Source organism: Schistocerca piceifrons, chromosome 5 (assembly GCF_021461385.2).
Source record: "Schistocerca piceifrons isolate TAMUIC-IGC-003096 chromosome 5, iqSchPice1.1, whole genome shotgun sequence".
In the NCBI taxonomy this organism is placed as follows: Eukaryota; Metazoa; Arthropoda; class Insecta; order Orthoptera; family Acrididae; genus Schistocerca; species Schistocerca piceifrons.
The window spans coordinates 326,821,939-326,838,879 of NC_060142.1; the positions used below are offsets into that span (position 1 = coordinate 326,821,939).

The window sequence follows — 16,941 nt, forward strand, 5'->3', positions numbered from 1 at the left end:
TACGGTGAAGAGTGCTTAAGCCATGACTGGTGCTACCAATGGCTCACGCGGTTTAAAAATGGGCAGACGGCAGTTAAAGATGACCCTTGTTTAGGATACCCTTCGACGCCTACCGACGACGCCCACGTCAGCAACGTCAACTAATTTCTGCGTGCCAATGGAAGACTGCAGAGATTGCAGGAGAATGTAACATTTCATTTGGATCAAGTCATGAAATCCTGACGCGGCACCTTGGAATTCATTGTGTTGCCGCCACGTCTGTCCAACTGCTCATGAGTCAAGACCAGAAAAAAATCTTCACCTCGCATTCTGTGAAGGGCTTGTGGATCGCGCAAATGAGAACGAGATGTTCCTGAAGAGAATCATAACTAGTGACGAGGCATGCTTTACGGTTATGATATTGAGACCAAGGTTCAATCTTCACAACGGCTAGCGAAAGGTTCTCTACTACTAAAAAAATCTCGTCAGGTCAACTCAAATATTAAAGTCATGCTTATTGTTTTCTGTGACTTTGAAGGATTAGTTCATCATGAATTCGTACCACAGGGACAAATCGATGGTTCTATCCGAACGTGTGGCGACACGTGCGAGAACATGTGAGAAGGAAACGGCCTGAAATGTGGCGAGACAATTCATGAGTCTTGCATCACATTAACGCACCCGCACGTTCATCCAAGTTGATCCGTGACTGATGCACGAAAAATGAATTCACTGAGCTGCCTCATCCTCCGTACTCTCCAGACCTGACCCTTGCGGATGGTTTCCTTATTTCTAGAGTTGAAAACTCCGTTGAAAGGACGAAGATTTGCAACATAGAAGAGATAAAAGATAATACGCAGACGGCGCTTTTCGAGATCCAGCAAGAGGTGTACAAAGGCTGTTTCCGGAATTGGAAACGGCGTTGGGAGCGGTGTATCAGTTGTCGAGGAGAGTATTTTGAAGGAGGCCAAGCACAATAGCTAATAGATAAGCACAGAAAAATTTTGGAGAAAAAGTTCCGAGATTTTTTGAACAGACCTCTTATATGGCATATTTATATGGTATAACGTGGCGAAGTTGTTAGCAATAATCTCGAATAGTTCACATTTTTACACGGTACTCTAATAAACATTCTGACTGAAATAGGCTGCATATTTTTTTAAAATTTGTATGTTATGTATATACATACAGGGTGTAATGAGTATAAGTGAAGATCTTTTTATACGTGGTACTTTAATGTGTACATACAACAATGTGTTGGTTGTTTTTTCTCTGTGTCGAAAGGTCTTTTCAGAAATACGTCACAAAATTTGTGACCCGATGTTTTCTGCATGGCCCAACAGCGCCTGTAAGTGGACTACATCAGTCTGTATAAACTAACCGGTTTTCAAGCACGTGTCTACACTTGATCTGCTGCCCAGGGGGAATTCAGGATTAATGGCTTGCTCTTGCCACATGGACTTGAAGGTACTAACTTGCGCTCTTGGCAACTGACTGAGAGAAGTGTTTGCAAACATACTACTCCTAGCAGCTATAAGTTTTGGAAATGAAATAAATAATGATATAATGTTGCTCAGTATACCGTCCTTAGTCACCAGTACAAATATCTCCACTTACGCCCGTTACACCCTGTAATAGTATACACTATACAAGAAAGCAACATTGTTAGCAATGATCTTGAAAAACTGTTCACCGACAAGTGTTACACGGTAATCTAATAATAAGGGCCAAACACATTTTTTAGGAAATAATGTGTACATTATTGCTATTTTCTGTTAAAACAGACTCCGAGATAGAATATGCTTTGCTATTATGTGCGGTGGAAATGTGTGGTTTTGCTTTCTGTCTCGCAAGAAGTTTTCACTGTGGTAGCAGAGCGCTGAAACCATTAGACAAACTTAGTCTCCCATATATATTTTGGTGTCCAAAATTAAAGCAACCAACCGTTATTTTCCCGTCCGGTGTCTAAGTCACGATATAATCACACCAACTGCCAACATATGTCCGTACGATCGTGTTCTGCATGGAAGATAGCATTCCGGTCAACGGACAACCACGCCGTCGATGATATCAGGGCAACCGCCAAACAGGGTCTTTGTCGGATAATCCCACATCCATTCTCGTTGTTTACACAGACACAGACAGAGCGATATGGTGAGACAGTTGCAAAACTGATGTGTTCCGGTGGCTTAAAGTGAATCGTTCTGTTGTTTCTCGGATGTGGCGACAGTTTGTAGACACCGTAAAGACCAGGGCAGGGCCGACCATGTGTGACATCAGAGAGATTCAAAAATGGCTCTGAGCACTATGGGACTTAACATCTATGGTCATCAGTCCCCTAGAACTTAGAACTACTTAAACCTAACTAATCTAAGGACATCACACAACACCCAGTCATCACGAGGCAGAGAAAATCCCTGACCCCGCTGGGAATCGAACCCGGCAACCCGGGCGCGGGAAGTGAGAACGCTACCGCACGACCACGGGTTGCGGACTGACATCAGAGAGAGGAGACCGTTATTTGGCTGTAAGGATACGACTGTACCGCCTTAGTACTGCACAGCAATTGGCATCTGACCTCGAAGCATCCATTGGGCCCGTTGTATCGAGACAAATGGTGTGCACAAGGCTTCGGCAGAGTGGCCTTTATTGTCAAAGACTTGCTGTATGTGTACCTCTGACGCGTCTTCACAGAAGGGAACGTCCAGAGTGGAGTCATAAACATGCTAGCGGGCCAACGTTCTCTTCAGATATGAGTCCCTAATTTGTCTTGAGGGTAAATCTCGACCAATTCTCATCTGGAGGGAACGCGGAACACGATTCCGGACCAAAACATTGTGGAAGGAGACGGATAGCAAGGAGGATCCCTAATGATGTGGTCAAGGATTATGTTCACCACTCGAACTGCTCTTCATGAAATTTTACGGGTGAAACGTCAAGGTTTACCTGTTGTCATGTATCGCGACGAGATCTTGAGACCACATGTGCGATTGTTTCGAAGTGCTGTGGGTACAGACTTCGTACTAACGGACGATAATGCGCGATCTCGTAGGGCACGAGCGGTTGATGTTTTCTTGGAAAGAGGAGATATTGCACGCATGACGTTGTCTGCTCGATCTTCCGATCTGAATCTCATAGAGCATGTCTGGAATGCACTAGGTAGACGAATTGTATCACATCAACATCCGTCAGCCAGTCCTCAAGAATTGCGTGCAGCTCTGCACGAAGAATGGGCATTACTGTCTCAACATGAGATTGATGACATCACACACAGCGTGACCCGTCGTTATCAAGCTTGTATTGCTGCAAGAGGGAGGGTCTCACATTAATCAGTTGTCGGAATGTGTATGCAAATCCGTGAAGTTAGAAATAAACGAAGAACATTCTTGTATACCGTCATGCATGTTACGTTCTGTATTCTTTACACGATTTATACGTTACTATTACCTGTTTATACAGTTTTGTAGCAAAATAAACGAATCCTTACAAAATTTAAGTTCCTTACTTTAATTTTGGACATCAGGGTATTATTTCTACTTACAACTATGTGCTGGTTTGTTTTTCTCCTCGCAATCAGTCCCTCGCAAAAGGGAAGCTTAATTTATGGCTGATGGGCTTATGATTAGAATACTACTAAAGAATCTGAATAGTCCAAAACGTTTATTCATACCCATTTGCAGATTAAAAGTGTATGAAATACTTTCGTTTAAGCTATTATCCTCACAGGTCTGAAAGGAGAGTTCCCCATACCCCGTACGCCGTCGCGTCCATACCCATCTGACCTCAATTCGAAGTAGGACTCATCACTGAAGACGGTTCTACTCCAGTTAATGAGGTTCTCGGACGATGACGTGGCTGGAGACGCCACGGACAGCGCTGGGATGCCATCCTGACTGTCTCTCGCAATACAGGCCGACAACCAGAAGTGCCATTTCTTTTCTTAGCGGGCCCCGTTTGGTTGTTATTCGCAGCACGCTCACAGCACAACGGTACGTCGACGATATTCTACGCCTCGTTTTGTTGCCTTTCATGGCCAGCCAGCCTTGGCTCACATTTGAGCAAAGTATTGCCTTCCCACACACAGCGAGAGTTTCTAATGTTTATTTTCGTGTCTGCCAAACCCTACCTTGGCCAGTAAGGTCGCCGGATTTCTCCACAATTGAGAACTTTTGGAGCATTATTGACTGGGTCCTCCAACCAACACAAGATTTTCACGATCTAAGGCGCCAATTATATAGAATTTACCACATGTCTCACAGGAGATATCCAAAAACATAATTAATGTTAAGCCGAATATTTGCTCGAAGAGTCCACGGGTATACTGCCGGTTCATAGTGTCCAACGGGCACAATATTTCGGCGATCAGACATGTCACCATCGTCAGGTGCGCTGACGAACTGAGCTCCTGAGGGCGGGCGGCCGATTTAAATCCCCTAACCCCGTAGGCCGCTCTCTCCGCCGTCCGCGCCCGCGCGCCGGCTGTCTCGAAGACGTGGGCGTCGGAATCTGTCGTAGCGTCGATGTGCTTGCTGCGTCCGCCCTGGTCGCCAGTTCGTACTTCTTGCTGAGAGTCTTCTTAATTACATTCAATGTCGGGTCCCAAGCCTTGCTGTGATCGTAGCCGCAATCTCGGTTGATAACATCTTCCGTGGTACGAATTTCGATAGCCTCCCTTATTACGCTGTCGCAATATTTAGAGGTCTGAGATAGGATCTTGGTACGCTCATAATCCATCTCTTGTTTCTCAGACAAACAGTGCTCTGCTACCGCCGACTTATTTGGATATTTCAGTCGAGTGTGCCTTTAATGTTCCCGGCAACAATCTTCGATGGTGCGTTCTGCCTGTCCGATATAAGTCTTCCCATACTCACAGGGAATTTGGTATATGCCGGCCTTCCTCAAACCGAGGATCATAAGACATATCACCTCAGAAACAAAATAATACTGTAGCAAATCCGAAGAAAGGACGTCGCTGCCAGTGGCAGTGAGCTTGGCGAGGGTGCTTCGTGCGCCTACTTCGACCTGTCATGTACTTGAGTTTGTATACGTCTCTTTGGCAGTGCCTCGGTAGTGCCACAGCTCTACACGCACCTAGTGGGTTTGCATCCATCAGTTTGCAGGCAACGGTACTGATCGAAATCGGCAAAAGTACTATCAGGAGGGAGGCAGCTTATTTTGCTGACACCACTGTAACTCCAGCCTTCCTCTTCAAATCAAGATTTTCTGTAGGTTTCAGGTCATCTGAAAGTAAGCACTGAAGTGAGGATCACTCCTATAGACCCTCCGTTGGAACTCCTCTACTCCCCTCCAAGCTCGAGAATGTAGAAAAGACTTCTTTGAGAAACGAGAGGTAGGATCGTAATATTTGCCATGATGTTCTATCTCTTGCAAGAATTTTACATGTTAAACCTCGTATCCTTACCAGGTGCCGGAATTTTAGAATATTACAATCAGATGTACTATGAAATTGTGTACAGTGATATTGCAGTCGCACAGGCTGATATTGGTACCGTACAAGTTCTTTTACAGGGTGTCCTATTAACGTTGACACCCAAAGTTTTACAAACTGTCCTATACACCGAAACAAGGATCTCGACGAATGACAGCATGTTCAATTGGCGTAATTAGACTGAATTACTTGGGCCCCTCAATTTTTCTACCTGCCGAGACTGGATCAAAGGAAGAACAAGTTTGCTCACTTCCTACACTGGACTGGAAATCTCTTGAAAGTACCACTGTGAAATGTTATCGCTTCTTCTTATTTTCATTCAAACACTTCGGAAAAATACTCCTGAAACGTGTCATATGTATGTTCGATCTTACCGCCGAATCAGTCTCAGGATGTTTTTCAGGTAGTGAATCTGAATCTTCGCTGTGCAGGAAGACCTCGATCCAAAATTTAACACTTACACTGGAAACACAAACAAGATCAGTAAAAGCCCCATTTTTAAATTATAGTCCGAAATAAATCGACGATCATGCTAAACCCTTTGAAACATTTGACGTAAAGTAGCCATCAGTGAACCAGAGAAAAATTAAACGAAAAGGTAATGGTAATGAATAGATATGAATAAACAATGTTTACATGGATTTTTTTTTATTTTAATTTCAGTTCGGAACCGTGACGCAGCACAAGTTCAGATAATCGTTTAGCTGTGTAGCTGATTTTTGGTATCCAAAAAATCTTACTCTTACTGCTACTATCTCAATCTTTCCTACCCACAGCTGCTGTCTCTTCCGTCTGTCACTATCTCTGTCTCCCTCGTTTGTCACAGTAATACACTACTGGCCATTAAAATTGCTACACCAAGAAGAAACGCAGATGATGAACGGGTACTCATTGGACAAATATATTATACTAGAACTGACATGTGATTACATTTTCACCCAATTTGGGTGCATATATCCTGAGAAATCAGTACCCAGAACAACCAACTGTGGATGTAACAACGGCCTTGATACGCCTGGTCATTGAGTCAAACAAATCTTGGATGGTGTGCACGGGTACATCTGCCCATGCCGCTTCAACACGATACCACAGTTCATCAAGAGTAGTGACTGGCGTATTGCGACGTGCCAGTTGCTCGGCCACCATTCACCAGACGTTTTCAATTGGTGAGAGATCTGGAGAATGTGCTGGCCGGGGCAGCAGTCGAACATTTTCTGTATCCAGAAACGCTCGTACAGGACCTGCAACATGCAGTCGTGCATTATCCTGCTGATATGTAGGGTTTTCGCAGGGATCGAATGAAGTGTAGAGCCACGGGTCGTAATAATATGAAATGTAACGCTCACTGTTCAAAGTGCCGTCAATGCGAACAAGAGGTGACCGAGACGTGTAAGCAATGGCACCCCATAACATCCCGCCGGGTGATACGCCAGTATGGCGATGCCGAATACACGCTTCCCATGTGCGTTCACCGCGATGTCGCCAAACATGGATGCGACCATCATGATGCTACAGTCTGGAACCACCCAACCGCTACTGTCGCAGGTTCGAATCCTGCCTGGGGCATGGATGTGTGAGATGTCCTTAGGTTAGTTAGGTTTAGGTAGTTCTAAGTTCTAGTGGACTGATGACCTCAGAAGTTAAATCCCATAGTACTAGAGCCATTTGAGCCACCATCATGATGCTGTAAGCAGAACCTGAATTCATCCGAAAAAATGACGTTTTGCCATTCGTGCATCCAAGTTCGTCGTTGAGTACACGATCGCAGGCGCTCCTGTCTGTGATGCAGCGTCAAGGGTAACCGCTGCCATTGTCTCCGATCTGATAATCCACGCTGCTGCAAAGTCATCGTGCAGATGGTTGTTGTCTTGCAAACGTCGCTATATGTTGACTCAGGGATCGAGACGTGGCTGCACGATCCGCTACAGCCATGTGGGTAAGATGCCTGTCATCCCGACTGCTAGTGATACGAGGCCGTTGGGATCCAGTACGACGTTCCGTATTACCCTCCTGAATCCACCGATTGCATATTCTGCTAACAGTCATTGGATACCGACCGACGCGAGCAGCAATGTCGCGATACGATAAACCGCAATCGCGATAGGCTACAATCCGACCTTTATCAAAGTCGGAAACGTGATGGTACGCATTTCACCTCCTGACACGAGGCATCACAACAACGTTTCACAAGGCACCCCCGATCAACTGCTGTTTGTGTATGAGATATCGGTTGGAAACTATCCTCATGTCAACACGTTGCAGGTGTCGCCACCGGCGCCAGCCTTTTGTGAATGCTCTGAAAAGCTAATCATTTGCATGTCACAGCATCTTCTTCCTGTCGGTTACATTTCGCGTCTGTAGCACATTATCTTCGTGGTGTAGCAATTTTAATGGCCAGTAGTGTAGATACGTCTACCGTTATCACCGTCTGTCGCCCACTTTCACTTTCTTCTTCTCTTTATTCCTCTCCCACTGGCTCTGTCTCCTTCACACATTTCCTAGCACTGTTCCGTCGCTGTCAAGTATGTTTCACTGGCACTTTGCCGCTCTCTTTCTCTCACACTGCCATTTCTCCATCGCCCATTCTATACCACAACGCTGTCTACTGTCTTCTGGTATTTATTACCTTTCCGCATCTTCCACACTGCCGCTAACTCATTCTCTCTCAGCATAAGAAAGGGCGAACATGTCCACATGCCAAAAGTTTTGAAAAAAATTTTAAAGGTGCTGAGGAAGGTTGAATGAGACAGCTGGTACTCTACTTTTCAGTCAGATTCTTTTAAACAGGAGCATGTTCGCCTTTTTTATGCCCCGATAGTAGCATATTTCCCGCTGGTATCTTTCTTTTCCGTGGCGCAACAGTACATCCCACTCACATGAAAAGAACGTTTTGTGGTAGTAAAATTTTGACAGTTTATTTGTGTAGAATTCATGTAACGCAAATCTAATTGCAAGTTGCTATTTTATGTATACAAGGAGACTAAATTTGAAACTCTGTGTCTCCGGGAATGGATAGAGATAGAAGGAAAGTTTTAAAAGTTGTTCAAGAATGGGATCTTAGGCATACTTTGTAAAAAATTGAGCTGTTTGCCGTGCATAGCTGTCTTGCAATCCGCGGCGCGGTTTTGGCACGAAAAAATGGCAAAAAACCCTTTTCTGTTATTTTGTAAAGAACCGACTATGAACTGATGGTGCCTCCATAAGCCTTTACATCCCACCGTAGACCTTCAAATGCAAAAGTATCCACCTGATTTGATCGATTTGTCTAAGCAGGAGGAAGGCAGTAATATTCATTCTTTCACTGTGTACTGTAGGGTAGTAACACTAGGAAGATGCTTCTGCTAGGTATACAAATGGTCACTAGCTCTATAGCTGTCCAGACCATTTGACCATACCTTTCTCTCACCAATAGAATCAGAGATATGAGCATCGAAAAATCTCGTTTCTATGCGTGGCCTTTTGGAAGATATTAGGTAGCGCATGCTGTCGCACGGTTACTGATTATATGGCGCTCAAGCCTGGCTCCAGTGCAAGAGAGAAATCGTCACACGTGAGAGCTGCCACCGACCATTGCCTCGAATATAACCATGAAATGAAAGACGATGAGACCAGTATCGTGGTGCAAACGCCATCTTTCTGCGACAGCCTCATTAACGAATCTATCGAAATAAATCGGTCAGAAAACTTGATAAACAGGGATAGTGACTTCAGTGTGGATAACGCGTGGGTTCCGGAACTCAATTTATTAAAATCTCGCAGGCTATTACATCCACCAGAGTTGAAAGACGAATAGAGAATTTGCGTTGAATACGTAATGAAAAACAGAAGAGCATCAAAGGGCGTAATGGGTGTCGGAAATCGAACTCATCTCTAATTAGCGGCGTGACAGCAACGCAAGTTCACAGACTGGTTCGAGTCGAGGCAGCATGTAGATCTACACATAACAGTAGAACTCGCAGCACCTGAATAATATGGTTGGGCCGGTCGTCGAAATATTATGCATAGAACGAAAACAAGAACTCGGCAGAACACCTGCAAGCACACTACCAATTTAATGCAAATTCGTTCTTCAGACGACTATGTTGTAGCCTTTCATCGATTCCGTTCGGTTTTGGATTGCCCGTCATAAGGGGCGGCAAACCTGCCGACATTTTAGCTGTCAGCGTGTTCTGGCCAACCATCTCCATGTAGGCCGATGAGCATAGAGTAATCACGGTAGGGGTACGGTGCTGCAAGATGCTGCATATGGCTACCGCTATCACTGAGAACTGCACTCGCCTGAAGTCTGCTCTTTCAGCCGACTGCTCACCACACGCCGATGTAAGAATTGGCGCACACGCTGCCCTTTAAAAATCGAATTTCGTTCACCTTCATGGTCAAACAATATCGCTTCTCTTTATCTCAGGGCTGCTTCCAGCAGTTAGAAATAGATGGGTACTTTACGAACTTTCTATTCCCTTTTGTGTTCTTCATTAGCAAATACTTAATTCCGAGGTGGACAGGTGATTAAAATGAACGTATCTGAATTGTCGATTGTTGCTGTCTCACTCTGTAATGGCTGCCTCGCATTTCATTTGGCTTCATGGTTCAATACATACAAAAATTAATTTACTTCCTGCGTTTCTGTAGTTTGCGGGCTTCTCTGTCCCTAATTATGAAACACTTTTCCGTCGAAAGATCAACTGAAGGTTCCTCTCTCCAATGTAGCCGCCATTAAGAAAACGAGGGTGGGGGAATCTTTTAGGTAAGCTCTTATTTACCTGTAAACACCAGAAGGAAGTTACAGTTTGGACAAAATCTCGGACAGTCACCGTAAATAGTATGCCGACATTCGATGTTGTATCATTTTTACTTGATTCTATCCGTATTACTACACTTTTGACGTGATTCTATCCGTATTGCTGACCGGATATTCCATTTCAATAGTCCATGGCTTACGATTCATGGCCCACAATTCAGGTTGCATGTTGTCTGTCTATCAACTTCCAGAGGCAAGAAAAGCTTGATTTTCAATATTTCACGTGATTATTGACCAAATTTAAATATTTAAAACGCTGCCCTAACCTGCTCATTAAGAACGTGTTATCGTATGGTGGTGATTTAACACAACAAAACAGGTGCGTATTACAGTTATAGACAGCATGTACGTCTTGAGGAAACGTAACTCTCCGCGTGCAAATACCTACATTACATTCACATATTACATTACTGGCCATTAAAATTGCTACACCACGAAGATGACGTGCTACAGACGTGAAATGTAACCGACAGGAAGAAGATGCTGTGATATGCAAATGATTATCGTTTCAGAGCATTCACACAAGGTTGGAGCCGGCGGTGACACGTACAACGTGCTGACATGAGGAAAGTTTCCAACCGATTTCTCATACCCAACAGCAGTTGACCGGCGTTACCTGGTGAAACGTTGTTGTGATGCCTCGTGTAAGGAGGACAAATGTGTATCATCACGTTTCCGACTTTGATAAATGTTGGACTGTAGCCTATCGCGATTGCGGTTTATCGTATCACGACATTGCTGCTCGTGTTGGTCGAGATCCAGTGACTGTTGCCTCGTATCACTAGCAGTCGAGATGACAGGCATCTTATCCATATGGCTGTAGCCGGACGAAGTGGCCGTGCGGTTAAAGGCGCTGCAGTCTGGAACCGCAACACCGCTACGGTCGCAGGTTCGAATCCTGCCTCGGGCATGGATGTTTGTGATGTCCTTAGGTTAGTTAGGTTTAACTAGTTCTAAGTTCTAGGGGACTAATGACTTCAGCAGTTGGGTCTCATAGTGCTCAGAGCCATATGGCTGTAACGGATCGTGCAGCCACGTCTCGATTCCTGAGTCAACAGATGGAGACGTTTGCAAGACAACAACCATCTGCACGAACAGTTCGACGACGTTTGCAGCAGCATGGACTATCAGCTCGGAGACCATGGCTGCGATTACCCTTGACGCTGCATCACAGACAGGAGCGCCTGCGATCGTGTACTCAACGACGAACCTGGGTGCACGAATGGCAAAACGTCATTTTTTCGGATGAATCCAGGTTCTGTTTACAGCATCATGATGGTCGCACCCGTGTTTGGCGACATCGCGGTGAACGCACATTGGAAGCGTGTATTCGTCATCGCCATACTGGCGTATCATCCGGCGTGATGGTATGGGGTGCCATTGGTTACACGTCTCGGTCACATCTTGTTCACATTGACGGCACTTTGAACAGTGGACGTTACATTTCAGATGTGTTACGACCTGTGGTTCTACCTTTCATTCGATCCCTGCGAAAACCTACATTTCAGCAGGATAACGCACGACCGCATGATGAAGGTCCTGTACGGGCCTTTCTGGATACCGAAAATGTTCGACAGTTGCCCTGGAGAGCACATTCTCCAGATCTCTCACCAACTGAAAACGTCTGGTGAATGGTGGCCGAGCAAATGGCTCGTCACAATGCGTCAGTCACTACTCTTGATGAACTGTGGTATCATGTTGAAGCTGCATGGTCATCTGTACCTGTAGTCGCCATCCAAGCTCTGTTTGACTCAATGCCCAGGCGTATCAAGGCCTTTATTATGGCCAGAGGTGGTTGTTTTGGGTACTGGTTTTTCAAAATCTATTCACCCAAATTGCGTGAAAATGTTGGTTGGTTGGTTGGTCGGTTGTTTGGGGAAGGAGACCAGACAGCGTGGTCATCGGTCTCATCGGATTAGGGAAGGATGGGGAAGGACGTCGGCCGTGCCCTTTCAGAGGAACCATCCCGACATCTGCCTGGAGTGATTGCCGATTCTACGGCGGACCATTTATAAACTGCCTAAGGTTATACACAAAAGGAGATACAAGCCAAACACAGTTTGAAAAATTGAAAGGAATGAATTGTCGTGGGCAATGCATTTTTAGATAACTGACGATGTTTTGTTTCAGGGTGCCGATATCATCGTGTTTCCGGAGGTTGGACTGGCGTCCATGGGAGTGCCTCACAACCCAGACGGTACTCCGTCCCTGGCCTTCTACGTCCCTGAACCAGGAGCGAACCCTTGCAACGACAACAGCTCGGAAATAGCACAGGTAAACGCCGATCCGCTGTTTCTTCCCTACTTGAGCGTTATCGATAGCTTCCCATTTCCCGAGATTGTGGTAGCCAAGTCGCGACAATGATGCTTTCCTAAAACAAGTATTAAGTCATGTAAGAAAACAAGTAGGTAGTAATCAACAAAACGTTTCACTAGCACCATACTAGATCTAAATGTGTTAAATGGTGTAAGGTTTCCTCTAGTTCACGAAGAAAATTAGAGCTTGAGTTTTGAATGTCAACACTTTCACCATTTACAGCATGTATTTATTGTATCAACCATAACTGCAGATTCAGCTTTAAGCTATTGCAAAGTGGTTTAGCTGAAACTAAGAACAGATCTTAAAGCTAGATATTCCACAAGGAAGAGACAGACTAATTGTACAGTGCTTACAAGAACCAATCACGTCTGCTAATTATCAAAAATTACTCACGTGCTGAAACACAGCAAATGTCAGGATCCTCAAAATAAATGAACTGGTGTCAGCTTGTACGTCTCGTGGCAGAGTAATTTTTTTTCTCTATTGCTATTTCATCCCACGCGCTTCATTTGGACCGGTGGTGGGCTATCAATTGTACGATCGACTCGTTCTTCATTCAGAGGATATGTAGTATATGCGGAGACAAAAAAATATAATAGGTGAGTTGTTTTGACTTTTGTCATTGTAAATTTTAAAACAGTGGTGCTAAAAGGCAAAGCAAAACCAACAAGAACACATTTAAAACACGATGTAGAAAATACGGTCTTAAAAATGAAGCACTGTACCGTTATTGAAAGTTTAAGTACCTGCCCTAGGAAAATCGTCATGCGTTGGAGAGGAGAAGGTTAGGCGTTTATGGGCACTAGGGTGCGTGTATAGGTATGGAGGACTGAAGGGTAGTCTCGACGGAGAAGAACTGGATGTTGCATACACAGGAAAGGAGGAGTAGCTGGGGTTGTCGGTAAGGCCATCATATTAAGGGCAAAAAGGGATAGGGAAAGATAGATAGGCAAAAGAAATGTAGCTCTTAGGAGGTGAGATAGTAGGGAATTATAGTTGGTAGCATTTCGTTGTCAGGGAGAGGGAGACTGTTAAAATTGCATTGGTAGAGGACGTGGCGAATGTGTTGGTGCAGGATTGAGAGGATGAATCAGTGTAGGAGCGGCAGCGTACTAGGAAGAGAAATTAGAAGGGAGATAATAGGATTATTGGTCGAAGGAGTTCGGTGTGAGTTAGAAGAGGTGGTAAACTGACGAGATGCGACGGTACGGTGGATATATATACAACACCAACGTAGAAGAGGACTGGTCAGATTAAGATTTTGTGGACGCTTGTAAATGATGACCTAGAAGGCGCTGAGGAAGAAGCTGAGCGTGGTTTGTCTTGCAATTATTGCCTGGGTTTTTGTTGAGTTGATTTTGAGGAGACATTAGTTGTGCTAGGAAGTAAACTGATAGACATGAATTTAGAAGGATGGTTGGGATTTCTGAAATTTAGGGTAGAGGACGAGAAAACGGTGTAATCAGCATACTGAAGAAGGTGGGCTGGTGTAGATGGTTTGTGCATATTGTCAGTGTCGAGGACATAAATAATAGGATAGAGGATGGAGCCTCAGCACAAACCCGCGATGGGACTCAATGTATTGGAATTGGTATTGTTAATAATCACAAAGGGTGGGTGATGAGATAGGAGGGATGCAAAAATGGAAACAGGATTAATTAAATGTAAGTGCGGAGTGTGAAAATAAGACTGGAAAGCCGTAGATGATCATAGGCTTTCGGTGTACATTGTACACACTTTTAGTGTAAATGATCAAATTACAGTAACACATCACGAGAATGTTTCATAAAACTTTTAGAGGAATTTAGCATATTTGCTACGTTTAGCGATATATATATATATGGAAACGTTTCCCAAGTAACTAGCTTCTTGTATTCTATAAAAGTCTTCATAGAACACCGATCGCGGAAAGATGCTGAAGTCACGGCTTCTATCGAGATCCACGAAGATTAGGATCTACAGGAGGGTAATTCAACCTGTGGTCCTATGCGGAGCAGAGACCTGGACAATGACACAACAGACAGAAAGAAAATTCCTGGCTTTGAAGTTGCTCTTCTGAAAAGGATTTCTGGACCAGTGGAGGACCGAGACATCAGGAGAAAAAGGAAAACCCGCGAATTGTTGGATTTGTACAAATCGCTGGATCTCGGGACTGTGATTACACAGAGAATACTTAAGTGGTAAGTGCACGTAAGGCGTCGTGAATGGCAGATCATCATGCAGGTGGTAGTAGAAGACATCAGAGGCAACAGAACGAGAGAAAGACCTCGGCTGAGATGTACGACGGTATCAGGGAGGACATGAGAAAGATGGGACTAACTGGAGAAGAATGCGTGGGCCAAGGAAGATGGATGGGGCCTAACGGCGACGTAAAAGGCCGACAGTGGCGTGTGTGGCCAAACTAGTAATGGGTATAGAGCAACACGACTGATGAGAAAAGACAGAAACTTGCTTCACCGTCTTTACAGCAGTTCGAAAGACTATTGTCAACGATCACGAAGGCACCTTGATTCAAAAACATATATAACAAAAATACAATTAATTTTGCATATGAAACAAAGTTACCGCGAGTTTTAAAAGTCCAGTTTTATTTTAAACGGAAACAGGACCTGGTGGTGCTGTTTGCCAGTTGACACACAAGTCGTGATTAGATATAAAAGTTTCTTTGCTACAGTAAACGATTGATTAAAAAGAGTACCACTTGCGTTCTGACTGTTGAACTCTCAGGACTAGCTTCATATTTTAACATAATTACTGCGGTTATCCGCAAGAGATACTTTTAGGGCAGAGCGCCGGTCCTTCCGTTTGATATCGGGTCAAACACGTGATTTCTTTGTGCCGTAAAGACAGCTTCGCTACAGTGAACGTTTCATTTCGAGTTTAAAATTTCACTCTTGAATTCAAAACGCGTTCACCTTTTGTGAGTTTATTTTTCTTACTTTTGTTTTCAGTCCTGAAAATCAATATTAATAAGGCTTCCTATGTCGACTTCTTGGAAACAATTTTTATTGGCCGTGTTGTTACAGAACCTACAAAATTCAGACTTTTTAAAGAGAACTGCAATGAAAATTGACACCTCTTGATATTTTCTCCGGTCTAATACACCGGTGTTGCCATGATGACGGTAAAAACACTCAGGTATGGCGAGAAACAGCATGTGAACCATTATGAGGTAACTGTCCCTGGTTCGAGAAAACTAATCTGAAAGTTACGAATGAAAATGTGTTTCCGGTCGATTCCGTATGTGGGATACGAAGTAACTATGAATCGCTGTTTGTACGATATAATAAATTGATGATTTCTGTAGGTAGTTGGTATCATTATTAGATAATCATACCCGAGCAAAATGACAGGTGGAGACAGGAAATTTCTCTGATACAATGCAGATGGTATGATGTGAAAGTAATGTGGTCATTATTTCCGTTCTGAAGGCAGGTATAATCGCAGCTTGAGCTTACATCTATATGTACGTGAAAACTCTGCAACTCACCCAAAGGTGCCTGGCAGGGGGTTCAACGATTTATACTACTTCTCTACCGTTGCACTATCGAACAGTGCCCGAGAAAACTAACAAACAAATATTATTGGACGAGTTCTGATTTCCCTTATTTTATTAAAATCTACATTTCTCCTTGTGTAGATGGGTGTCAACAAAACATTAGCGCTTTGGGAGGACAACGTTAGAATTTGAAATTTCGTGAGAAGGTCTCGTAGCCACGGAAAACGCCATTGTTTTAGTGATTGCCACCCCAACTCGCTTATCATATCTCTGACACTTTCTCTCCTGTTCCCCGATAATGCAAAACGAGTGGGACTTCTATGTGCATTTTGTTCAAATGGCCATGAGTACTATAGGAGGTCATCAGTACCCTAGAACGTAGAACTACTTAAACCTAAGGACATCACACACATCCAAGCCCGAGGCAGGATTCGAACCTGCGACCGTAGAGGTCGCGCGGTTTCAGACTGAAGCGCCTTGAACCGCTCAGCCACAGTGGCCGTCCTGCATTTTGTCATCCGTCGATCCTATCTCGTAAGGATCCCATAACGGAAATCAATACTGTAGCGAGAACGGAGAACGGAGAACCCTCCACCGTGTTATCCTCAACCTGTAGCCATCACTTGATGCGGATACGGACGTTGCTCTCCCAGCGTTGTTAGTTTTCGTGACCAGAGCTGCCACATCTCAACCAAGTGGCTCCTCAGTTTGCCTCACAAGGGCTACGCGCATCCCCCTCACCAACAGCCCTCGGCAGCCGAGACGGTCACCCATCTAAGTGCTAGCCAAGCCCAACAGTGCCTCACTTCGGTGATATGATGGGAACCGGTGTTAGCACAGCGGCAAGGCTGTTGGCTCACTGATTACAGTATCGGGTCAGATTGAAAAAGATGTCAT

At 44.4% G+C, this 16,941-nt stretch overlaps 1 protein-coding gene across 1 annotated transcript in view; it reads left to right on the forward strand.

The window, feature by feature from the left end:
- Positions 1–16,941, forward strand: part of LOC124797920 — a 175,934-nt gene that overhangs the window by 87,440 nt on the left and 71,553 nt on the right. The window contains exon 4 of the mRNA XM_047261053.1: positions 12,357–12,500. Coding sequence (XP_047117009.1) covers positions 12,357–12,500 — 144 coding nt within the window. The remainder of the gene's footprint in view (positions 1–12,356; positions 12,501–16,941) is intronic.